The 18732-nt window shown below is 42.2% G+C and overlaps 1 protein-coding gene across 8 annotated transcripts in view; it reads right to left on the bottom strand.

The window, feature by feature from the left end:
* Positions 1-1352: 1352 nt before the first annotated feature.
* Positions 1353-18732, bottom strand: part of ANKRD6 (ankyrin repeat domain 6) — a 96726-nt gene continuing 79346 nt past the window's right edge. For 6 of the 8 annotated variants that reach the window (XM_027695345.1, XM_027695353.1, XM_027695373.1 and 3 more), the window contains 13 exons: positions 18359-18457; positions 17752-17850; positions 14338-14436; positions 13191-13289; positions 11496-11594; positions 11195-11272; positions 10289-10393; positions 9908-10042; positions 9494-9670; positions 7734-7886; positions 7063-7176; positions 4954-5296; positions 1353-3644 (listed from right to left, as the gene is read on the bottom strand). In XM_027695345.1, the coding sequence (XP_027551146.1) occupies positions 3070-3644; positions 4954-5296; positions 7063-7176; positions 7734-7886; positions 9494-9670; positions 9908-10042; positions 10289-10393; positions 11195-11272; positions 11496-11594; positions 13191-13289; positions 14338-14436; positions 17752-17850; positions 18359-18457 (2175 nt within the window). In that variant the 3' untranslated portion in view covers positions 1353-3069. The remainder of the gene's footprint in view (positions 3645-4953; positions 5297-7062; positions 7177-7733; positions 7887-9493; positions 9671-9907; positions 10043-10288; positions 10394-11194; positions 11273-11495; positions 11595-13190; positions 13290-14337; positions 14437-17751; positions 17851-18358; positions 18458-18732) is intronic. The other 2 variants (XM_027695337.1, XM_027695391.1) reach the window with 2 other exon arrangements.

The following is an 18732-nucleotide window of genomic DNA, read 5'->3' on the forward strand; positions in this document are numbered from 1 at the left end:
AGTGCCACCATTGGCACAAGAGAAGGGACAGGATGCTACTCCAGGCTACAGGAGGGATGACAGGCCTTTTTTTTTTCTGATTATTTTTCTGAAAGTCAGTGTAGAATCTTTTCCTATGACGTTTATTTAGCTTTGCAGTAAAGAATGTGCCTCAAGCAACCAGTAAGGCTGCTCACAGGTTTGGGTTTGTATAGACAGAAGCCTCTGAGCTTCAATCAGTCAGTGAAAAATATGTATGTAAAAACATTTTGTTAAAAATTTACATTCTGCTAACATTTTCTGATAGGATACACTGGCAGTATTAGGGTATTGGGGATTGATTTTTCATGTTAGTGGACAATGCTGCTTAAAAAGGAATTTTGACTAAACAAACTGTAGCCAATTTTGGCTGTTACCACAGGTAACCTTCCCTTTCCCTTCAGCCAGTGCTTGGATTTCTGCTCCTTAATTAGGAGGCTTTATGCTGCTGCCTCGTTTCAGAGTCCTGCACCTGCATTACTCCTGTGACTCCCAGTTTTTATGTTTCTAGGTTGTGGGCACATAATCCAGGACTAGGATTGACAGGCAGTGCCCTGGACAGCTGCTGACCTCATGAGTGACCCTGAGACTGGCTCGGTTGCTTAGAGCATGGTGCTAATAACACCAAGGCTGCAGGTTTGATCCCTGTATGGGCCACTCGCTTAAGGGTTGGACTCAATGATCCTTGTGGGTCCCTTCCAACAGGGAATACCTGCGAGTGCTGCTGCCTGTGATCTCCACTGCTCTGTGGGCTTCTTGAGGTAAAGTTGCCTGCCAGAAGTCTTTAGGAGTTTAACATAGTCTGTGAGGGTACGTAAATTTACCAAGTATGTCCTGCAGAGGAAGACAGATCTTAGAGGTATTTTGTAAAGTCCAAGGAATTAGGATAAAATGCTTCCCTTTCTTTTACCATACACTCATAAGCTTCAGAGAACCTCTAGTATCAGTAACCTGCAGCCAGGTTGCTGTCTTAAATTACTTGGATTTATTTAAATTACTTGGACATATATGACCTTAGTAGCATGGTCTGTATGTGAAACAGATGAGCTGAAGCCATGGCCTCTCCCTTGTGCTTGGGCAAGCTCAGGAGTGTGTGTGATCAGCTGCACAACTCAGCCCTGCACCAGTAACTTCTGAAATGGTGGGTGCCTGCACCAGCTAAGAAACAGCACTCACTCCCTGCAGCCTCCCTCGGGACAGATGGTAGGCTCTGTTCCCGTGGTTTATAGCCACAAAAGCTTAGAAGTTGAAGTCCAATTTTCTGCTCCCTCTTCCAAGTGAAGTGAGGGGATCCTTTCAGTTTTCCCTGGCTAGAAAACATTACAAGACAGATCTCTGAGCAACACTTATTTTAATTGCTTGGCAAAACATTAACTTTATCCAGGTGATACAAAACTTCAGTAGCATGCTTCTGCATTCCTACAGTAGCTTAAACAAAACTGTAAACATATGAAAGTGTCTATATTAGACTACAGAAGTCAGAGCAACAAAACTAGTATTTCCATAGATGCAGATACATTTGTCTTGATAGTGCATTAATAGGAACTTTAAAAAATATTGTTATATGATCCAACTTTCTTTATACATCTGCTAAGAAGGCAAAACCTTAATTACTAATTAGTCAGTGGTGTCTTCAATGCTGTATAATGTATTTTGTATTGATTTTAGGGCTCCCCAGTACAAAACTATTTTTCTCCTTGGCAGTACCATACTGTGTTAGAACAATTCTTCAAAATCAGTTCAATCATGATCTGGTAAGTAAACTTACTTTCCTAACAGAATCTCATGGAGCCCTCTTAGAGGTATAAGGAGGAAACTCTAAAGGCAATGAGTTACAGTGCCTTTAGATCATTTGGAGTCTGTCAGCGTGGACAACACTGGTCAATGTAATTTTGATTGTATAACAAAACGCATAGATAAAAGCTTGAAAATGGTGTTAAGTTCTGTTTTGTGGGACTTTGTCCTAAGACCTTCAAACTCACCAGGGCCTGGTCTCCTTTTTAGAGATAAAGGAAAAAAACAGAGGAGTTATTCAGAGGAACAAAGGTAGACAGTCCAGACAAAGTGTCTGGGAGAACATCCTGACTGCAGAAAAAGAAATACTGGAGTACAGGGAACCAAGCTTTCACTTCTTTAAATAAAAGACTTTTTCAAGCTTCTTCAACAGTTAAGAATTCAGCCATTTGCTGCTTGAAAGAAAAGAGATTTATATAAAACCTTCACCTAACAAGTAGACCATGGTTACAATAAAATATTTGCTATCCAGGCCTTAAACAAAACTTCTCTGTCAAATTACAGGAGTACAGCCCCAACAATTGTGTAACCACAAGGAGCTCTGCAACCAGGACACCATTTAAAAGACAACAAATCTGATTTAGCATTCATTTTAATAACGTAAAACCAAGAGTAAAGCAAAATGGCAGCCAAAGCCTCTGTCCCTAATGGGATGAGTTGCCTTAGCATCTCCATCCATGGTTGCCTGCCCTTTTCCAGCTGGAAGCCTACATCTGTCACCTACCTGAGCTGGTAAGTGGAGTGGGTTCTGTAGCTTTTCTTCACTGACTAGAGACAGGCCCTGGGGAGTATCTAAAATAGTATCAATAGCCCTTCATCACTAAGGAATTCTGTCAAAAGCTCTCAAACATCCTGGATTTATTTCAGTAATGGTATGACCACGTGTTTACATGTAGCATACAGTGGAACCCTCTAGCCACATATGACCTATGTGGAAATAAGGGAATTCCCTTTTCAGAAAGCAGTTTTGGTTGCTAATGCATTTGTTTTCAAGCAGCATCTGGAAACTGAGAGTGCAATATTAACAGACTCTTGGAAATAACAAAGAAAGGATCTAATCTGCAGCATCTCATTGTTATCAGTATAGTCTCCATATGAATTCTCCTCGGTTATGGAGTTTCCGTAGTTATTTCTACTCCTGAAAAAGAGTATTTTGTTTGGATGTAACAGGCACTACAAATATCTATCAATATTCCAGATTCCCATACAGCAGGTTCCAAGATGAGTCCTGTTGCTTGACTGCCTGCTCGGCAGTTGCTAGCTGTCTTTCTGCACCTTAGTCCTCAATTTGCTGAGCTCCTCTTCTAAGCATTTAATGTGCTCCTTGAGTGCAGCTTTGTCCTGTTGCGCTCTCTGGTTTGCTTGGCACCGGGCTTCTTCTATCTTCCGTTCATACCACTTCTCCATCTGTGTGGAAACGGCCTCGAAGAAGTACTGTGTTATCTCCAGGGCCTGGGAGGTGTCTCTGAGGGGAGGGGCAGGCGGCTGTCCTGCAGACAAGGGGCAGGGCTGCTGCTCCTGGCTCTGGTGTGCCCCGGCGTGGTGCAGAGCTTTGTGCCTTGACTGCCCACTTTTGCTGGACTTTTTTGTCTGAGTTCCTTTGTTGATGAAGTATCCACTTTGTGGTTCAGTCTTTGCAGGTTCAGTCAATGGCTGCAAAGCAGCTTGAACCTTAACATGTCTTAATTTGGAGCCCGAAAGCTCAGAGGAGGGCAGCTCCTGCTGGAACCTTTGGAACGTGCTGGCACTAACAGCTTTGTCCTTTGGCCTGACATCTTGAGCAGGGGCAGAAGAAGAAACTGGTCCACCAGCCATTGACTGTTGCTCTGTACCTACAGAATAAAGTATAGATAATATGTTAAGAAAAGCTCTGGGCATTTATTTTAGCATTCAGAAGCCCTTGTTGTTTGATGAATGATGCAGTTTCCCATGTGCCATGCTGTGTACATTGTACAGGGTTACATTAGTTTAACACATTTTCACAGTCAGGTGAAAAGTTGGCTCTGGCAGGGAGGTGCTGCACTGCGGCTGTGGGTCTACACACTGACCACTGTGAGGGTGGTGAGGCACTGGAACAGGTTGCCTGAAGAAGTTGTGGATTCCCCATCCTCGGAAGTGTGCAAGGCCAGGTTGGATGGGGCTCTGAGCAACATGGTGTAGTGAAAGGTGTCCCTGCTCATGACAGGGGAGTTGGAACTAGATGATCTTTAGGGTCCCTTCCAACTTAAAATTCTATGATTCTATGACTTCATCAGAAGGATGTGTAACAAAGATCAGTCTAGATTTCCAAAATAGGTCTGCTGATATTTATGAACACTCTGCTTTTATAAAACTTGAACCCCCAGTAATTATGAAAAGGTCTCACATTTTGATACTTTTGAACTGTTCAATGCAGAAGAGCTCACACTCATGTACCCCAAGATCTCCTATGTGCCTTTCTAATCTGATGGGGCATCCATGTCCATGTCTATTCACTCTGCATTCTACTTCGCTGTGGAGACCTGGCCATTCTGCCTGCATCTTTATTTTTTCTCAGAATTTTCCAGAGCCAAGCACAGAGAAGTGGCTTAAACCGTATCTTCAGGTGGCCTCGATCCCTGAATGGGCTTCAAGGTTCTCAGCTATTTTTGTTCTTGCCAGATGAACTAATAATTAAACAGACTTCGGTTCAAGAGAAGAAGAAAAAGAGGTTTATCTATATACTTGCAGTTTGAATATTAACATGGGAAACGAGTATTTTAGGTTCACATCTCTGCCCTTATAGGTTCCAAACATCTGAAAAGCACTAAATAACAATACACTTTTCTCAGTAGACTTTGGATAATCTGCACAAGCCCGCTTTCCTGACAGACAACAGGGTGGGAGCATATCTGGAGAAGGTGGAGAAATTTCACGAAACAGAGTTATTCAGAGCACCAAAGGACTTGGCTTCAAAGACACCAGAAGTATCAGGAAGAGTCAGTAGAATTCCACCCAGCCATGTCTTAAAATGTTCCCACTGGCTGCCTTGAAAGCATATTCTAATCCCAAAACATCAGGCGTATGGATGGGGGAAAGCACACAGCTAGAATTAATATATGAGATGTTAAAGCACCCCTCAGTTAATTAGCTTGCCCTTGAATGAATATGACATCTAAGTACCTGGCATGGTTGTACCCGATGCACCATCTTGTTTAATGCAAAAGTGTTTCCCAAAGCTCTGTTCTGGCATCTGGACTCTGCTCCTTCCCCCATCTTCCAAGAGGCTATTTGGAAGCGTGGTATAGGAATGCTGGTGGGAGCCGTCTGACTGCAGCACAGGCTGGTTGGCTTTACAGTCCTTGGCACTGTGGGGGTTGTTGTCAGTATCCAAAGTCTCAGTGAGAGACTCACAAGTGGACAAAGTTGATTTTGGTCTTGATGACCTCGAATCTCCAGAAAGCTTGAGCTCCAGATTCTGAATCTTCAACAAGCACCAAGTCTTCAGCTCATCAACCAAGGAAATCTATGAGAAAGAGACTGCAAATCAGACAACCCTATGATGAGATCCTACGGTTCCTGGGCTGCTGAGGATGTGTGGCAAGGACAAAGAGAAGCAAGCTGGGTATCTGGGCTTCAACTCCCTGTACACATGTGCATGCTGTCACTGAGGATATTTAAAGGACTGCAAATCAGAAAAGGTGAAAAACTAAGCATTATCTAACGAAAGGCACCCTCCTTCCTCCAAGCTACCTCCTCTTAGATATAACTTCAAATGCAACTCTAAGTCCTCTGATCAGGGATGACTTGTTTAATCATACAGTCAATGATACTTTCTAGGTGCAAGGAACATAACATGTGGACAAAGCTGACATTTTTTTAACAGTGAAATTTAAATTAGACACTTCTGGGACCCAGCTTTATATCATTACCAACCTGTGCTTCTCTGTTCATTCAGTGATAAAGACGAGTCCCACACTAAATGATAAATCACTAACAGCTTTCAGATTACAAAGGTGCTTAATAAGTGTCAGCTGCAGTGTCATTTAAATAATTTAAAAGAGGAGTAGCTCTTTCACCCTGTTGTTCATATGACATCATGAATTTAGGTCAAGCCCTTCTAGGCACAAAGACATTTAGTCAATGTGTTTAGTAAAGGCCATTTCTGTTTTTCCAGCAGTTTCAATTAGACCCAACAGAGCAGGAACAGCTGATATTGCTTAATTCAGTGCACCTGATGTATCACTCCAGCATCTCGTTTCTTAAATGGAGATTACAAGGAGATGGAGTATAAGCCTAGACTTTCAGCAGCCAATGTAATACTTAAGTCTCTTATGATGAAATAAAAACTAAAGCTGCCTTAGTTTGGTAAGTAGTTTTCTTTGAAGAACAGTGTTTTGTGGATGTTAGACCCAAGTATCTTAATCAGTAATTTATGCAAGGATATCAGAGCTGCCAGTCTTTTAAAGCAGATTTGGAACAGTCTTACAAAAACTCATGACATTTTACTAGCACAAAGTGTAGTTCCCAATTCTTGGAAGAATACTAATAATGAGAAAATGAACTGTATTTTAAATTTACCCATATGAGTAGAGAAACACAAATTTCTTAGCAGGTTTTAATGGTGAGTTTTTGTAGAGGCTAGAAGGACAAGAGCTGGATCAGCTGGATCTCTATGGGAGCAGTTATTCTTGTACTGCTGGTTAAACAAGCATATAAAAAGGATTTGCCTAATGGCACTAATACATAGCTTAGAGATGGTGCCCTGTTGCTAACATCAGAGGGAAGAACTGCAGCCTTTTAATACATGGGAGAAAAGAGATCAGAGAGAGAGAAGAAGGGAGAGATTCCCAGGGCCCACAACCAAATGGATGAGAAGTAAAAGGAACAACATAGATCTTAGCTTTTGTTACCATTTGCAGATGTTCCTGCAGATGTCCTTTAATAAAACAAAAGCTGAAAACACAACTGTAAAAAATTTAGCAGTAGGAATTTTTGTAAAGCATTACGTTAGAAAAGCAGTATTTTGTTATGGATCCCACACCTGAGGCACACCAAGTTAAATTACAACAGTGGGGCTGGATTTTACATTCCTCATTTCTGATGCAAAACCTTTATAAATTTAGTTTAGAGATTAAGGTGGTGGATAGGAATAACTTGGTCTTTGAAGCTCTTTTCCCTGTTTAAACAGATGAGATAAATCTCTGATATTCTCTCTGCCTACTGGAATGAAATTCTTGAGCTGAGTTAGCAGAGAATGAGCTAACAGGGAGTAGCTGTTTTGAGCCCTACCTGCCGCTTCTCCCCCTCATTCTTTTCCAGCTCAGTGTGCTGCTGCAGGCGGTGAAGGCACTCTGTTCTCTCTGCAGACAGCCGCTCAGCCATAAGCTTGTCTAAAACACGGAGCTGTGGAAAAAAACACAATTCAGCTGAGATGATCACATTAAAAACCAAACAAAACTCCCATCTGTGAACCTTGTAAGTCAAAGTACAGTCTGTCTTTCAGTCTTTGTTTCTAGGAACTCTGCCAACTACAATTAGATATAGCTTGCAAAGGGGTTCGATCACAAAATTATCAATTGAATAACTATTAAATAAAAAATAATTTAAATGATCTTGAATCTCAGTGCATATGTAAGTCAGCAAGATGGATTTTTACAATTATGAACTGACCAGCTCTAGGGCTGCTGCCTTCTTTCCCCCTTAATGGCTCAAGCCATTAAGGTTCCTTGTCTAATGAAGCACCGGAAGCCATTTAAATGTGTCTTTTCTCAAGACCCTAGTTTGCAACATTAGATCCCTGTGGAATGTCACAATTCTCTGGTCTTGAGTATTATACTTCACTGTATTTTTTTACAACATAAGAAGCAATAAACAAATCATGACAATGAAAATAGTCATTAAGCTTAGGATATGTTTCTAATAGTCATATGGGCAAGCAGAGCTCTGGGTCATATTCTTACTTGATGTTGAGTTTTGCTTTCCATCTGGCCCAGCTTAATATTCATCTTATCTTGTACTGTCCCAAACTCAGCTTTTATCTCTTCCACTGTTGCCTCCAGCTGATTCTCCAGTTTATTTATCAGAGGCTCACAACGACATCCATTTATCGGTGCCTGAAAGTAGTAACACATTTAGTTGCTACATCCCACCATCCTCTTAGCGCACTGTGGTACTGAGTGCTGTCTGAGGGGATACCATATTACAGGCCTTATTATTATAACCCTTGTCTCAATGCCGTAACTCTGAATTCTGTAATTCTGCTGTAAAAAAAAAATCTGATTTTGTGGATGTGTGCAGGTTGTGTGCGTTTGCTTTTTAACCTAATGACAGCTAATCCTCATCGGCCTCCTCTGCAGCCCAAAGGCAGAAATTGGCTCCTTCAGGGGTGTGCCAGTAGTCCAAAATGTCTTTCTGAATCTGCCTGCAGAGGAGCCTCCCTCTCTCCTTTGGCAGCACTGTTTCACAAACTGGGGGTTATTCCCTTGGCATGGATAGGTGGGTGGTTTGCTGAGCACTAAAGAAAGCTTCAAAGTACACGTACTTAAGAAATTATGTTTGCTATTCAGGGCCTGAGGGCATCAAAGAATACAGACAAGCAAAAAAAAAGAAGAGAGGAGTGTCATGTATTTCAGGAAATACTATATGGGAGTCTAGCTCTATTAAGCTAATCTTTGTGAGTAGATGAGATTTGTATAGAAATCCTATCTGCTCACTACACCTCTCTTTCTGTTTCCTAAGTCCTTCCTAATGGCCTACCCTCCTACCATCAGATGCTCGGGGCGGGAAGATACTGCTTTTAACATATAAAAGGTCCTCCATCCTTCCTGATGTCTGCTATAGGATAATAAACTATAATAGTGTCCCTGTCTGGAAATTTCTTGAACATTCCACTGAGAGATTGGAAAATAAGCCAAACTAAAACCTTTATAGCCTGACTTGAATGATCTTCAGAATCTGCTGAATTTCTTAGATACAGCAAGAGACCAAAGAGAGCTGGTGGATGGATGTGACAAACTAAGGAAATGAAAGGACAGACCTCCCAGGGGTACAGGAGGGCAATATTAAAAAAACAACAATGCAGATGTTTACAGTGTCTACAGGGTAATTTGCTGTCAGTTTTCATGCTTTCTTGTAAATGTCTATTGGTAATTAATTGTGTAATAAAATGACTAAAATAATATCAGTCTCAAAACTGGAATAAATGCATATGAGTTGGTAGCTTCAGGTTTATTTGTGAATCAGTTTCTGTACAGATTCTGCCCCCAGGAAACATAGAATCCCCAAAGACATGTTGCAGTAAACAGAAAGAATTGAACCAAAATCTATTGAGCTTACTCAAGCTCTTGGTTTAGGGAGTAAGCTTTCAGTGCTCACATGATGCTTTTCCTTGGAAAAGTTCTTTGCATTTCCTATCAGAAATCTTAATGTTTCAAAGTATATCATAAAAGTTCTTGTGTCATTCCCAATCACTGTTCACACCTTATCTCCAAAAAGGAAATACTTTGTAGATCAAAACTACTTAAGTATGTCTTCTTTAACAGGCACAAAACCAGCTTATTGTTTGCCAGACTTCAGGCCAAAATGCAGCTGGAACCCAAACAAGGGAAACGAATCCAATCAACGAATGATTTCATTGAGCATATTTTCTATCTGTTACCTAACTGTGCCCCAACTCCACATGCTGCTCCCAGCATCTCCCTCACCTGCAGTGCCAGCTCACCTGCATCACCTTCCCGTCCTTTCCTCGGTACAGTGTGTAGAGCTGGTAGGCTCGGACCTCATGGGGAGGGGGTGGGGAGGAGCAGTGATGTTTGCTTCTGCGCTTAGGCACGTTTTGCTGGGGCTGAGGGAGTGTCTGCTGATCAGATGGGGAGATGGGGTCCGAGAGTGCTGAAACCTGCATAAAATACAGATGTTTTCCCTATTTATGAGCCCCTTGGTAAACTATTCCAGGTGGGAATGGGACAAATCCACTCTGACAATTACAGCAAAAATTGGTTTTATCTGAAGACTATCTCTGCCCCATGAGCATGGCAGGGCTGCTGCCATGACTGACCAACACACCAAAGGGACACCCACCTAATGCTCAACAACTATCTCTTCCCTCTCTTTTCTGTTTTAAATCTACTGATACCTTTTCCTTTGGCTTTTTCTTTTTGCTCTTCTTCCCTTTGGGATCTGGTGAGGTTGACCGGGGTTCATCCTTCAGATTGTTCTTCCTCTCCCCGGGCTGGTCACTGCTCGGTGTGTCAGCAGCTGAGATGCTGCCCTGCTTGAAGCAAAGACAGGGAGTTCAGAGCAGTTGCAGAGATGGGGAAAAGGAGCCCCTTTGTCAATTGTCCAGTTTTAAGCTGCTGTGCACATGGGAAGCTCTTTAGCAGCAAAGCATGACAGACTGCCTCAGGCAGCTGCTGTGGCCATGCACAAGTGATGGCTCCAAAAAGACTGAGTGCTTATGGGTTTTTAGTAACACTCCCTCCTCACAACAGATCCAGCTGGTAATGCCGGGCTGTACCTTGCTCTGTGCCACTTCATCCCGTGGCACCGACTGAGCTCGCCTTTCCTCCTTCAGTCTCTCTCTCTTCTTCCTCAGGCTTCTCCCACGGTTAAAACGTGAGACCTGAAGGCAGACCACACTGTTACTCAGTGATGTCACGCTCTTTCCTACCACAAAAGACAAGTAATAGAGCAGACTTTTTCCACGTCTGTACGAAGGGCAATGGATAAAACAGAGTGCACTGCCAGACGGACACTAGTGGGCCAAGCAATGTGGGTGTTTATGCCTGTGAAAACCACCACTGAGCTCAGTCTACTGGGGCACTTTGCTGTCCCCTAAAAGGATAAGCAAGTCTTCCTCTGTCCTCCTGTGTCCTTGGGCTGTTTGCCAAGCCAAGCCCAGCCCTTTCTGTCAAGAGGTGACAAGGAGGAGGAGGGAAGGGATAGTGCCTGTTCTCATACCCTCCCACCTCCCTTCCGGCCTGAAGAGCTTTGCAGCATTTCACGCACAGCTGTGAAGTATAAACAGGACATTTTGTCCCCATTTCAAAGCAACTTCCATCTTAGGGATGGGACATGCCTGACGCAGGCAGCAGAGTGACACAACTCAGGAGCTTTTGGGTACAGGGCAACTTTCTAACCCCTAGGCCACTGCAGGGAACAAGTGTCTCTGACTGCTCCATGCTCTGCCAGTCAGGATAGTGGGACTTCTGACAGCACTCAATGCTGAGGCCTAATCTCCACACCTTGCTGGCCTTGGGGGCTGAAAGGCTCTGCATCAATAGACCTGAGGCCAGCCCACAATGCCATCAGAAATGTAGGTGCCTTTCACAGCACAAGACAAGGAGCGGGGATGCGGCCTCCCAAGGTTAACTGGCCTCAGCTCCATGTGTATGTGTGTGCTGGGAGGAGATGTGTAACATACCTGTGATGCTTTAGTGAGGAGGAGTGCAACCTCAGGGTTATTGTGCTGTCTAGCAACCTCTAGAGGGGTCTGACCTGCCTGAAAGGAAAAAGAAAACAGCATTTCCTTTAAAACACAAGCTACTGGAAATGTGGAATTTCTCCAACCAAGTTCAAGACATTGTGCATAAGAGTAAAGCGACTAACTGCTTTAATTTACCCAGATATAATTCAACACATATCAACCAAGTATATTCTATGAAGAATGTTGAAGGGACTCTACATTAATATAAAATACCAAAGAAACTCCATGTCCTGCTTACATTGTTGACAACGGATGCATCAGCCCCTGCCTCCAGCAACAGCTTCACCACCTTCTTGTGATTTAGAGCAGCAGCTACATGGAGCGCTGTATCCCCTGCCTGCAAGGCAGAAAGCAGGAAACAAACTTGTGAGACAAGTCCTTGGGTCTCACTACAGAATTCACACCTTTGTAAAAGATGCTCAGAGGTGAAAAGACCTACACTTATACATGTGACAACTAAGCTTAAATAAGGCCCGGTCAATAAAAATTTAAAAAAAACCCCTGAGTTGAGAGGAAGGTGACAGGAGGGGCAAGGAGCTACTTCAGCCTGGGTTTGAGAAATGCAGCTGGAGTGCTGGTGATCTAACTAAACCAAGTGATACATGATGCAGCTTGGAGACAGCCCAACTCTACCTCCAGCGAACGGATACAATATCTGAGGGCAGAACCAGTTTTCCCACCATAACCTTCTCTTTTTTTTCCTTCCCATAGTTTTGATTATTTGGTGCGCAGGTGGCAGTGTATCACATTACTCAAAAATAATCAGATAAGTACCAGCAGCAAGATGGTTGGCATTCTCTTCACAAGATTCCTCAGGAAAAACAGATTTTGGACCAACGCCAGGATGCAATCCAGGTCCAGCACTAACACACTGCCCTGCCCTTGTCCTGGTGCAGTGAGGTGAAGACGGCCATGATCAGATTTAAGCACCAGTAACAGAGCCAGCAGCTGTTCAAGGGAGACCCTACACGTGTATATAATGCCCTCCTGTCCCCCTTGCCTTGCATTTTGTCTTCACAAACTTCAATCTCCGTGGGACTGGGGTTATCTATTGCTTGTTGCTAACTTAGACAAGGCATATTCCTATATCAAATCATTGTGCAAATACGGAACACCTTCATGTAGTGCTCGTGAATGAAGGAAAGGGATATCTTCTCTGGGCCAGGTTCACAACAGTTGATCCTAATCTTCAGTAACTCATTTTGCAAGTTAAAAAAACTAATTTCCAAATAAAATCACATAATAAATTTAACATGCTGAAACCCATTTTGTTTGCTGTATTATCTCATAGCGAAGAAAGAAGATTAAATGTACAGATCAGAAAACATCTTAATGATCTTCAACTACACACAGAAAATTTCCCAGGAACGTGGGAAAATGTGGTTAAGCACCACATAATCTGTTTATTTAGCAGATTTAACACATTTTAATGTATTAAATTCATTCGCTTCTACCACCCAATTAGGGTATGCTATAGGTACAGGAATCAATTACTTCTCTATAAAACAACTACGGATGATTAATCCTAGGCTGGACTGATCATTACTTTGAATTTAGAGTATACTTTTTCTTCACCTTTATGTCCTTTTAATTCCCCCTACTGCAAAATGCAGCAAAGAAAAGTATTTCAGAGAAATTCACTTTGGTAGCACCTAAATGTCCGTGAGTTCTGCTTCATGATGTCTCTGTAATGGCCATAAGATCATTAAATCACCTCATAAATAAGCAATGTGTTAAAAGAAATGATGCAAATGCGATGGCAAAATAATAAACAACTGATATGCCATTACTTAAAGGCTATTCTTAAAAGCTTAGGCATTTGGTGGTACAGTGAAACACAGAGTGAAGTGGGATTACTTGGGTTGGAATCCCTCTTTCCAACAACTGGCTGTATGCAAAGGGCACAGAGTCACAATGAGGTTCATGCACTGACCTGGTTCTTTTCATGGACAGAACAGAAAGCACTGAGCAGCACCCTAATGATGGGCAAGTGATTATAACGAGCAGCCACATGCAGACAGGTATCTCCTGCCTGCAAACAGAAACAAAGCTCTGAGCATGTAACCACAGTGAGAAAGCCTGCATTTGTCATGCTGTTCGGGGATAAAAATAATCCTATTAAACCAGAAAGAGCCATAAATACCACACACCTTCACTGAATAGCTATGCTATCTTCTCTCTAGTACAAAATGTGCTATCACGGGTGGGAAAGTTTAACAAGAGGTGGGGTCAGGCAAGGTGGGGGCATGAATTCATTAACCACTGATGGGAAATACTAGAATTATAAAATGCTGGTTTACTGTACTACAAAACTTGAGTTACGTTTTTCCATTAAATCTCTTTTTCTGAACCACAAAACCAATGTGATTTGGAATCTCAATCTGGGGGCTGTACATAATGAAGAAAACATGAGGAATGGGGGCCAGAGCAGCACTCCCATGAGGAATGACACTTGTGCAGCTGAGACTGGGAGCTGGGAGCAGAGCCCCACACAGTTTCCACTTCTTTGTGTCTCTGCCCACTTTGTTATCAAGCAGATACAAAAACATCTGGCTTCCTTTGTAGATTGGTTTTTTTCCTTTGTCATGCCAGAATCATTATAAAATAGGAAGAAAGCTGTCTGCAACTGAAGCCACCTTGAATCTACCTCCTTTGACAGACTGACACACAGTATATATGATCTGCAGGTCTGAAGACTTTCACCACTCTGGCATAAAACCCGTTTAGGTTTTCCATCTTTTTGAGAGAGGAGCGCTTTTGCAGAATTGCATGACAGTGTATGGGTCAGGCCATCAGGACCCCGAAAGGCAGGAAAGACCAGCTGCCTCAGTCTGTGCAACAGCTAAAACCCTTTTGGCTCCTTCCATCCCTGCTCAAGAGATGGATAGAAGTAGTGCATCACTCAGTCCTACCAAAAGCATTCCTGTACATGATGTATACAATGGTTGACTAGTGGGTTTTTTCAATATCATTTATAATAAAAATCACAGCTTAAAGCCTTTCTGAGTATTTCTACAAGTTAAAGCAATGTAGCTAAAACAAAATCACACAAAAATGAAAATGTTGTTTTCAAAACTCACATTATTTTTGAGGTCTGCTCGAGATCCTCCAAGTAACAAAACACGAGTACTCTGGGAATGGCTATTCTGGCAAGCCAGGTGAAGAGGTGTATTACCTGCCTTAGAGAAATGCAAGAAAATATAAAAGCCATTTAGAAATTGGACAGAAGCATTAAAAATAAAACCTCACACATCTTCCCACATGAAGACCTACCTGGCGGTGGGAAACTATCACTGTTAGTTTCCCAAAGACATGAGCTGAATGAACCTGGAGACTGAAATCCCCTCTTCATCCTGGCAACAGCTTACATGGGATATAGTAAAGGCAGAAATTGGACAGTCTAATGATATCTGCATTGGCCAAGTCTGTTTGCAGGAAGCAAAGACTCTGGAAACTGTCTCATTCATTAATATCAGGTATTTCATTTAAAGAACTATAATTCTTGTGTTTGGGGTTTCCCCCATGCACACACACAAAGAAACACACTGCCATGGCATGGGATCTCTGATCTTGAGTGAGCCCAGTTGCAACTGCTGCAGGGGATTGGGCAGAACAAGGGTCACAACTCCTCTCTCCTTATGATTGTAACACAAACCTAAGTTTGGCTGGAGCTGTGGGTGGTCTCATAGGGCAGGATGCTGATTTTAGGCTATCAAGAAGCCTCAGAAAGCACATGAATCTCCAACAAAGATGAGAAGGGGGAAAATAAGCCACTCAAACTCCAGAGAATCACATGCTATTGTTCTTGAAAGAAGCCAATATGTAGTTTTTATGGACAGAAATCAAAGAATCATGTGCTTGTGTTTTGTCTTTCTAACACTGTGAAAGATTTTATTGGTCTGACAAGTTTTTCTGACAGCATTTGGCTTTTGTTGGCCTGAAAATGTCTGTAGTTTTTTGGCTCTTGAGAGCTAGAAATTAAATCACCTCAGGTAGAAGGGTTTCCCAGGCTTATGAAGCTGCCTGTTCACCTTGATTATGTCCTTTAATTTGTCCTCCGTGCTTTCAAAACACAGATCAAAGCTGCAGGGTTTGAATTACAAAAGGCCAACTCTTGATGTGGTCTTAGGTCTTCACTCCCATGTTTCAGACTATTTCAGACCTCAATGTAGTCTCCAAGCTGGGGCAAACATGAACATTTTCCTTCTCAGCTAAATTGTATTTGAGTGTAAATTTTTTCCCTCCTGGGTTTATATGTGAATATCTGCAATGCCTTTACCATTTGCTGTTTGGCAGGGAGACCCCAGTGGGAAGGCAAGAGGTCCTGTGCAGCATGTGATGAGTGAGGACCTCAGCGCTGGGAGAAGTCACGGTGCTGGTGCTAAGGGTCAGGGATCACAGAGCAGCTCATCTGGCTTGTCTCCCATGGAGCAACAAATCTCTCACCAGCTTCTGGAGAGGGAGAGGGGGTCTGAGTTGTACCAATATGGGAATCTCCACTGAAATGTACAGAGTGATAGAGGATCTGAAAAGAAGGCTATAACTGATCTCACTGGATGATCTATCACAGCAGAAGAGTTTTTATTAAGCCAACTTGACTGAAAACAAACTGCATGTCCAGGGTCATTGCTGCACAGAAGGAATACAGCTACCCAGGTGATATTACCCATGAGTTACGGAAAATACGGAGTCAAATCCCTCCTGTCTGCTGCCGCTTCACAGGATTTGGCAAATCTAGCAGCCCATATCTGTCCCATCCAGCCAAGATCACACAATTCCCAGATATAAGTCAACAGCCCATGGGATACCCTGGTACATGGCATCAGCCCTGGCTGCCAGAAAAGCTGTCAGAATGATTATGCCTTGTCATCAGTAACACAAAAAGCTGAGAGACCAGAGGAACCATTTGGGGATTAAATAGACTTAAGCTCTTCATTTTTCTTGAAGTTAAAAGGGGTAAAAACACGTGGAAGCATGCATAATTCCCACATTTTTCAGCAGCTCCTGAGAACAGATCTTGTCCATTAAAAACCACCCAAAGAGCGAAATGCTAAGGGGAGGATTGTGAGGGTAAGACATCAAAGGCCAGCACAGGAGCTGTTCACACAATATTAAAGTTTGCCAGTCATATTTCAGCCATCAACCCTGCTGAGCTATTCTGTGCACATACTTTCCCAGAGAGGTTGTCTCCAGCTGATATAGGCTGGCTTGTAAGCTAAATCTTCTAATTCCCTGAGGCATCCAAGTATGCAGGATCACCAGACTTGCATCTTAAGCCCACACCTTTGTACAGAAGTGTATGTACATACATAGACAAGTGTATCCAGGGGTAGAAGCATAATGGTTCACAAGATTTTACAGTCTTGACTTTATAGTCAAGCATGGGAAGTTTTCTGAAGTACCTTTGATACAAATCTAGGTGAATATTACAGAAAAAATAAAAAGAAAATAAAAAATAGTAGTTGAAATAATATAAAAGAAGGAATACACATAAAATAATATCAAAGATTATGTAATTACAATTGTACGCCACAATTGTACAAACACATGGTTATATACTGCATATACGTGCATATACAGAAACACTATGCCCGGGCAACGTGCCTTTTTACTCTAAATCTTAGACTTTGGCCAGCTGTCTCGGCTCTTCCCCAGTCCCTTTCAGTTGTTGTTTTAGAGACACATTTACCAAAAAAAGCTCAGAGATCCCACAAAGCCATCCCAAAGTCCTCTTACCTCTAATGAAGGGCACAGTGCCAACTGTGTGATCTGACCGACCCATCTGCACAGGGATCCAAACCCTGACTCCTCTCACACCAGAGACTGCTACCGCTATTTCCAAGACTATTCCATTAGCTTTTGAATTAGTGAATTGAAGTGTCCCACAGTTATAACAACCAGAGTGGAACTAAAACCTCATGCTTTGTTATTCCTTCCTCTAAATGGCTCACAAGGTATTATAAACAACTAAAGGAACATAATCCAGGTTATTACAAGATTTCGGGAAGAGACTATGCTAATATATTAGGAAGAACTTAGTAACAAAAGATACACTTCCTCCCCCACCCCCACCCTGTGGCTTACATTCTTTTGGCTGTTGAATTCTCGGAAAAAAACCACATTTTCAATACCATTTTCCTATTAGTACAATTCATTTCCATTTTAAATCATACCAATCACAATGAATCTCCTTGGTATAAATTAGAGCACCATGGAGATTTCCACAGGAATGGCAGTGTTCCTCAGCTGTAATTAATGTATCATTCAATGCGCTATTGAGTTTATCTGGCATCAGCTGTCAAAATATGAATTTCCTAATTCCTGTGGATGAACCATCCAGGCATGACAAATGCAAATAAAAGAAAAAAAAATCAAAAAATCCCACTAGGAGCTGGTCCCCCCACCTGCTGAGAAATGCCATGGCCGGAAATATCCAGTTCTGAGAATCAGCCACCTTATACCAGAACTGAAAGCTCCTCCTGCATGGGTCTCACCTTGTTCTTGGCAAGAACGTTGGCTCCTGCTTTAACAAGCACTTTGGCAGACTGACTGAATCCATGCCAACAAGCTTCATGAAGAGCAGTGTTCCCATCCTGAGGAGCACACACACAAAGAGGAGAAGGTTATGTGCCACATAACCTGCTCTCTTAAAAAATATTTTCCTTTCCTACTAGCTTATTTTCTATTTTATTTTTAGAAGATGGCAAAAATAGGGTTATTTCTTTTGTCTGGAACTTGAAATTAGTTATATTTGTTCTCAAACTAAACTTAAAGCTTGGGATTCTCAAGTTGCTGAGATAATCATGGGAAACTGCTGTGTTTTGAGTAGGACGTAATATGGTTGTACATTAATTCTTCCCTTAATGAGCTGAGAACAGACTCTTAAACCAAAAACTATCAGCCTAATATAAAAGCATAACTATATCAGCAACTTATATTAAAGAAATGGTACAGCTTTTTTGTTTTCAATGTAACTGTTGCAGTTACTTTCAAAGCACCAGATACTTACTCAGAAGTATAAACTATAACTTTCTCTCTGAGACCTTAATATTACTGACTGGCAAGGGTGCCATCCCACAGGGCTTTGCTTTTGCCTGTTACCTTGTCTCGTCTGTCCAAAGCACACCCCTCTTGAATCAGAGTTGCTATGATATCGGTGTTCCCTACCACAGCAGCTCGGTGCAATGCTGTCTGATCACCCTGCAAAAAGAAGCAAATTTGTAATCGGTACCATTCCCATCTCATTTTGACTCACTGCAAATACAGGCAACACACACAGGAGCTGCATCTTCAACATACATACTGTTTAAATCCAAGCTGCCTTTGAAAACAGTCCCTGTAAACAACTACCATTAAAGTTTCCTAGATCAATGAAGTAATTGCAAGTATCAAACAAACTGTTGACAGAATTTTGCAAGTCATCACGATCCCATACACAGCGCTGAAACATTCTAAAACTGGTGGTATTAGAAGGC

This window comes from Neopelma chrysocephalum, unplaced genomic scaffold, assembly GCF_003984885.1.
Source record: "Neopelma chrysocephalum unplaced genomic scaffold, ASM398488v2 Primary Assembly neopelma1_23b, whole genome shotgun sequence".
In the NCBI taxonomy this organism is placed as follows: Eukaryota; Metazoa; Chordata; class Aves; order Passeriformes; family Pipridae; genus Neopelma; species Neopelma chrysocephalum.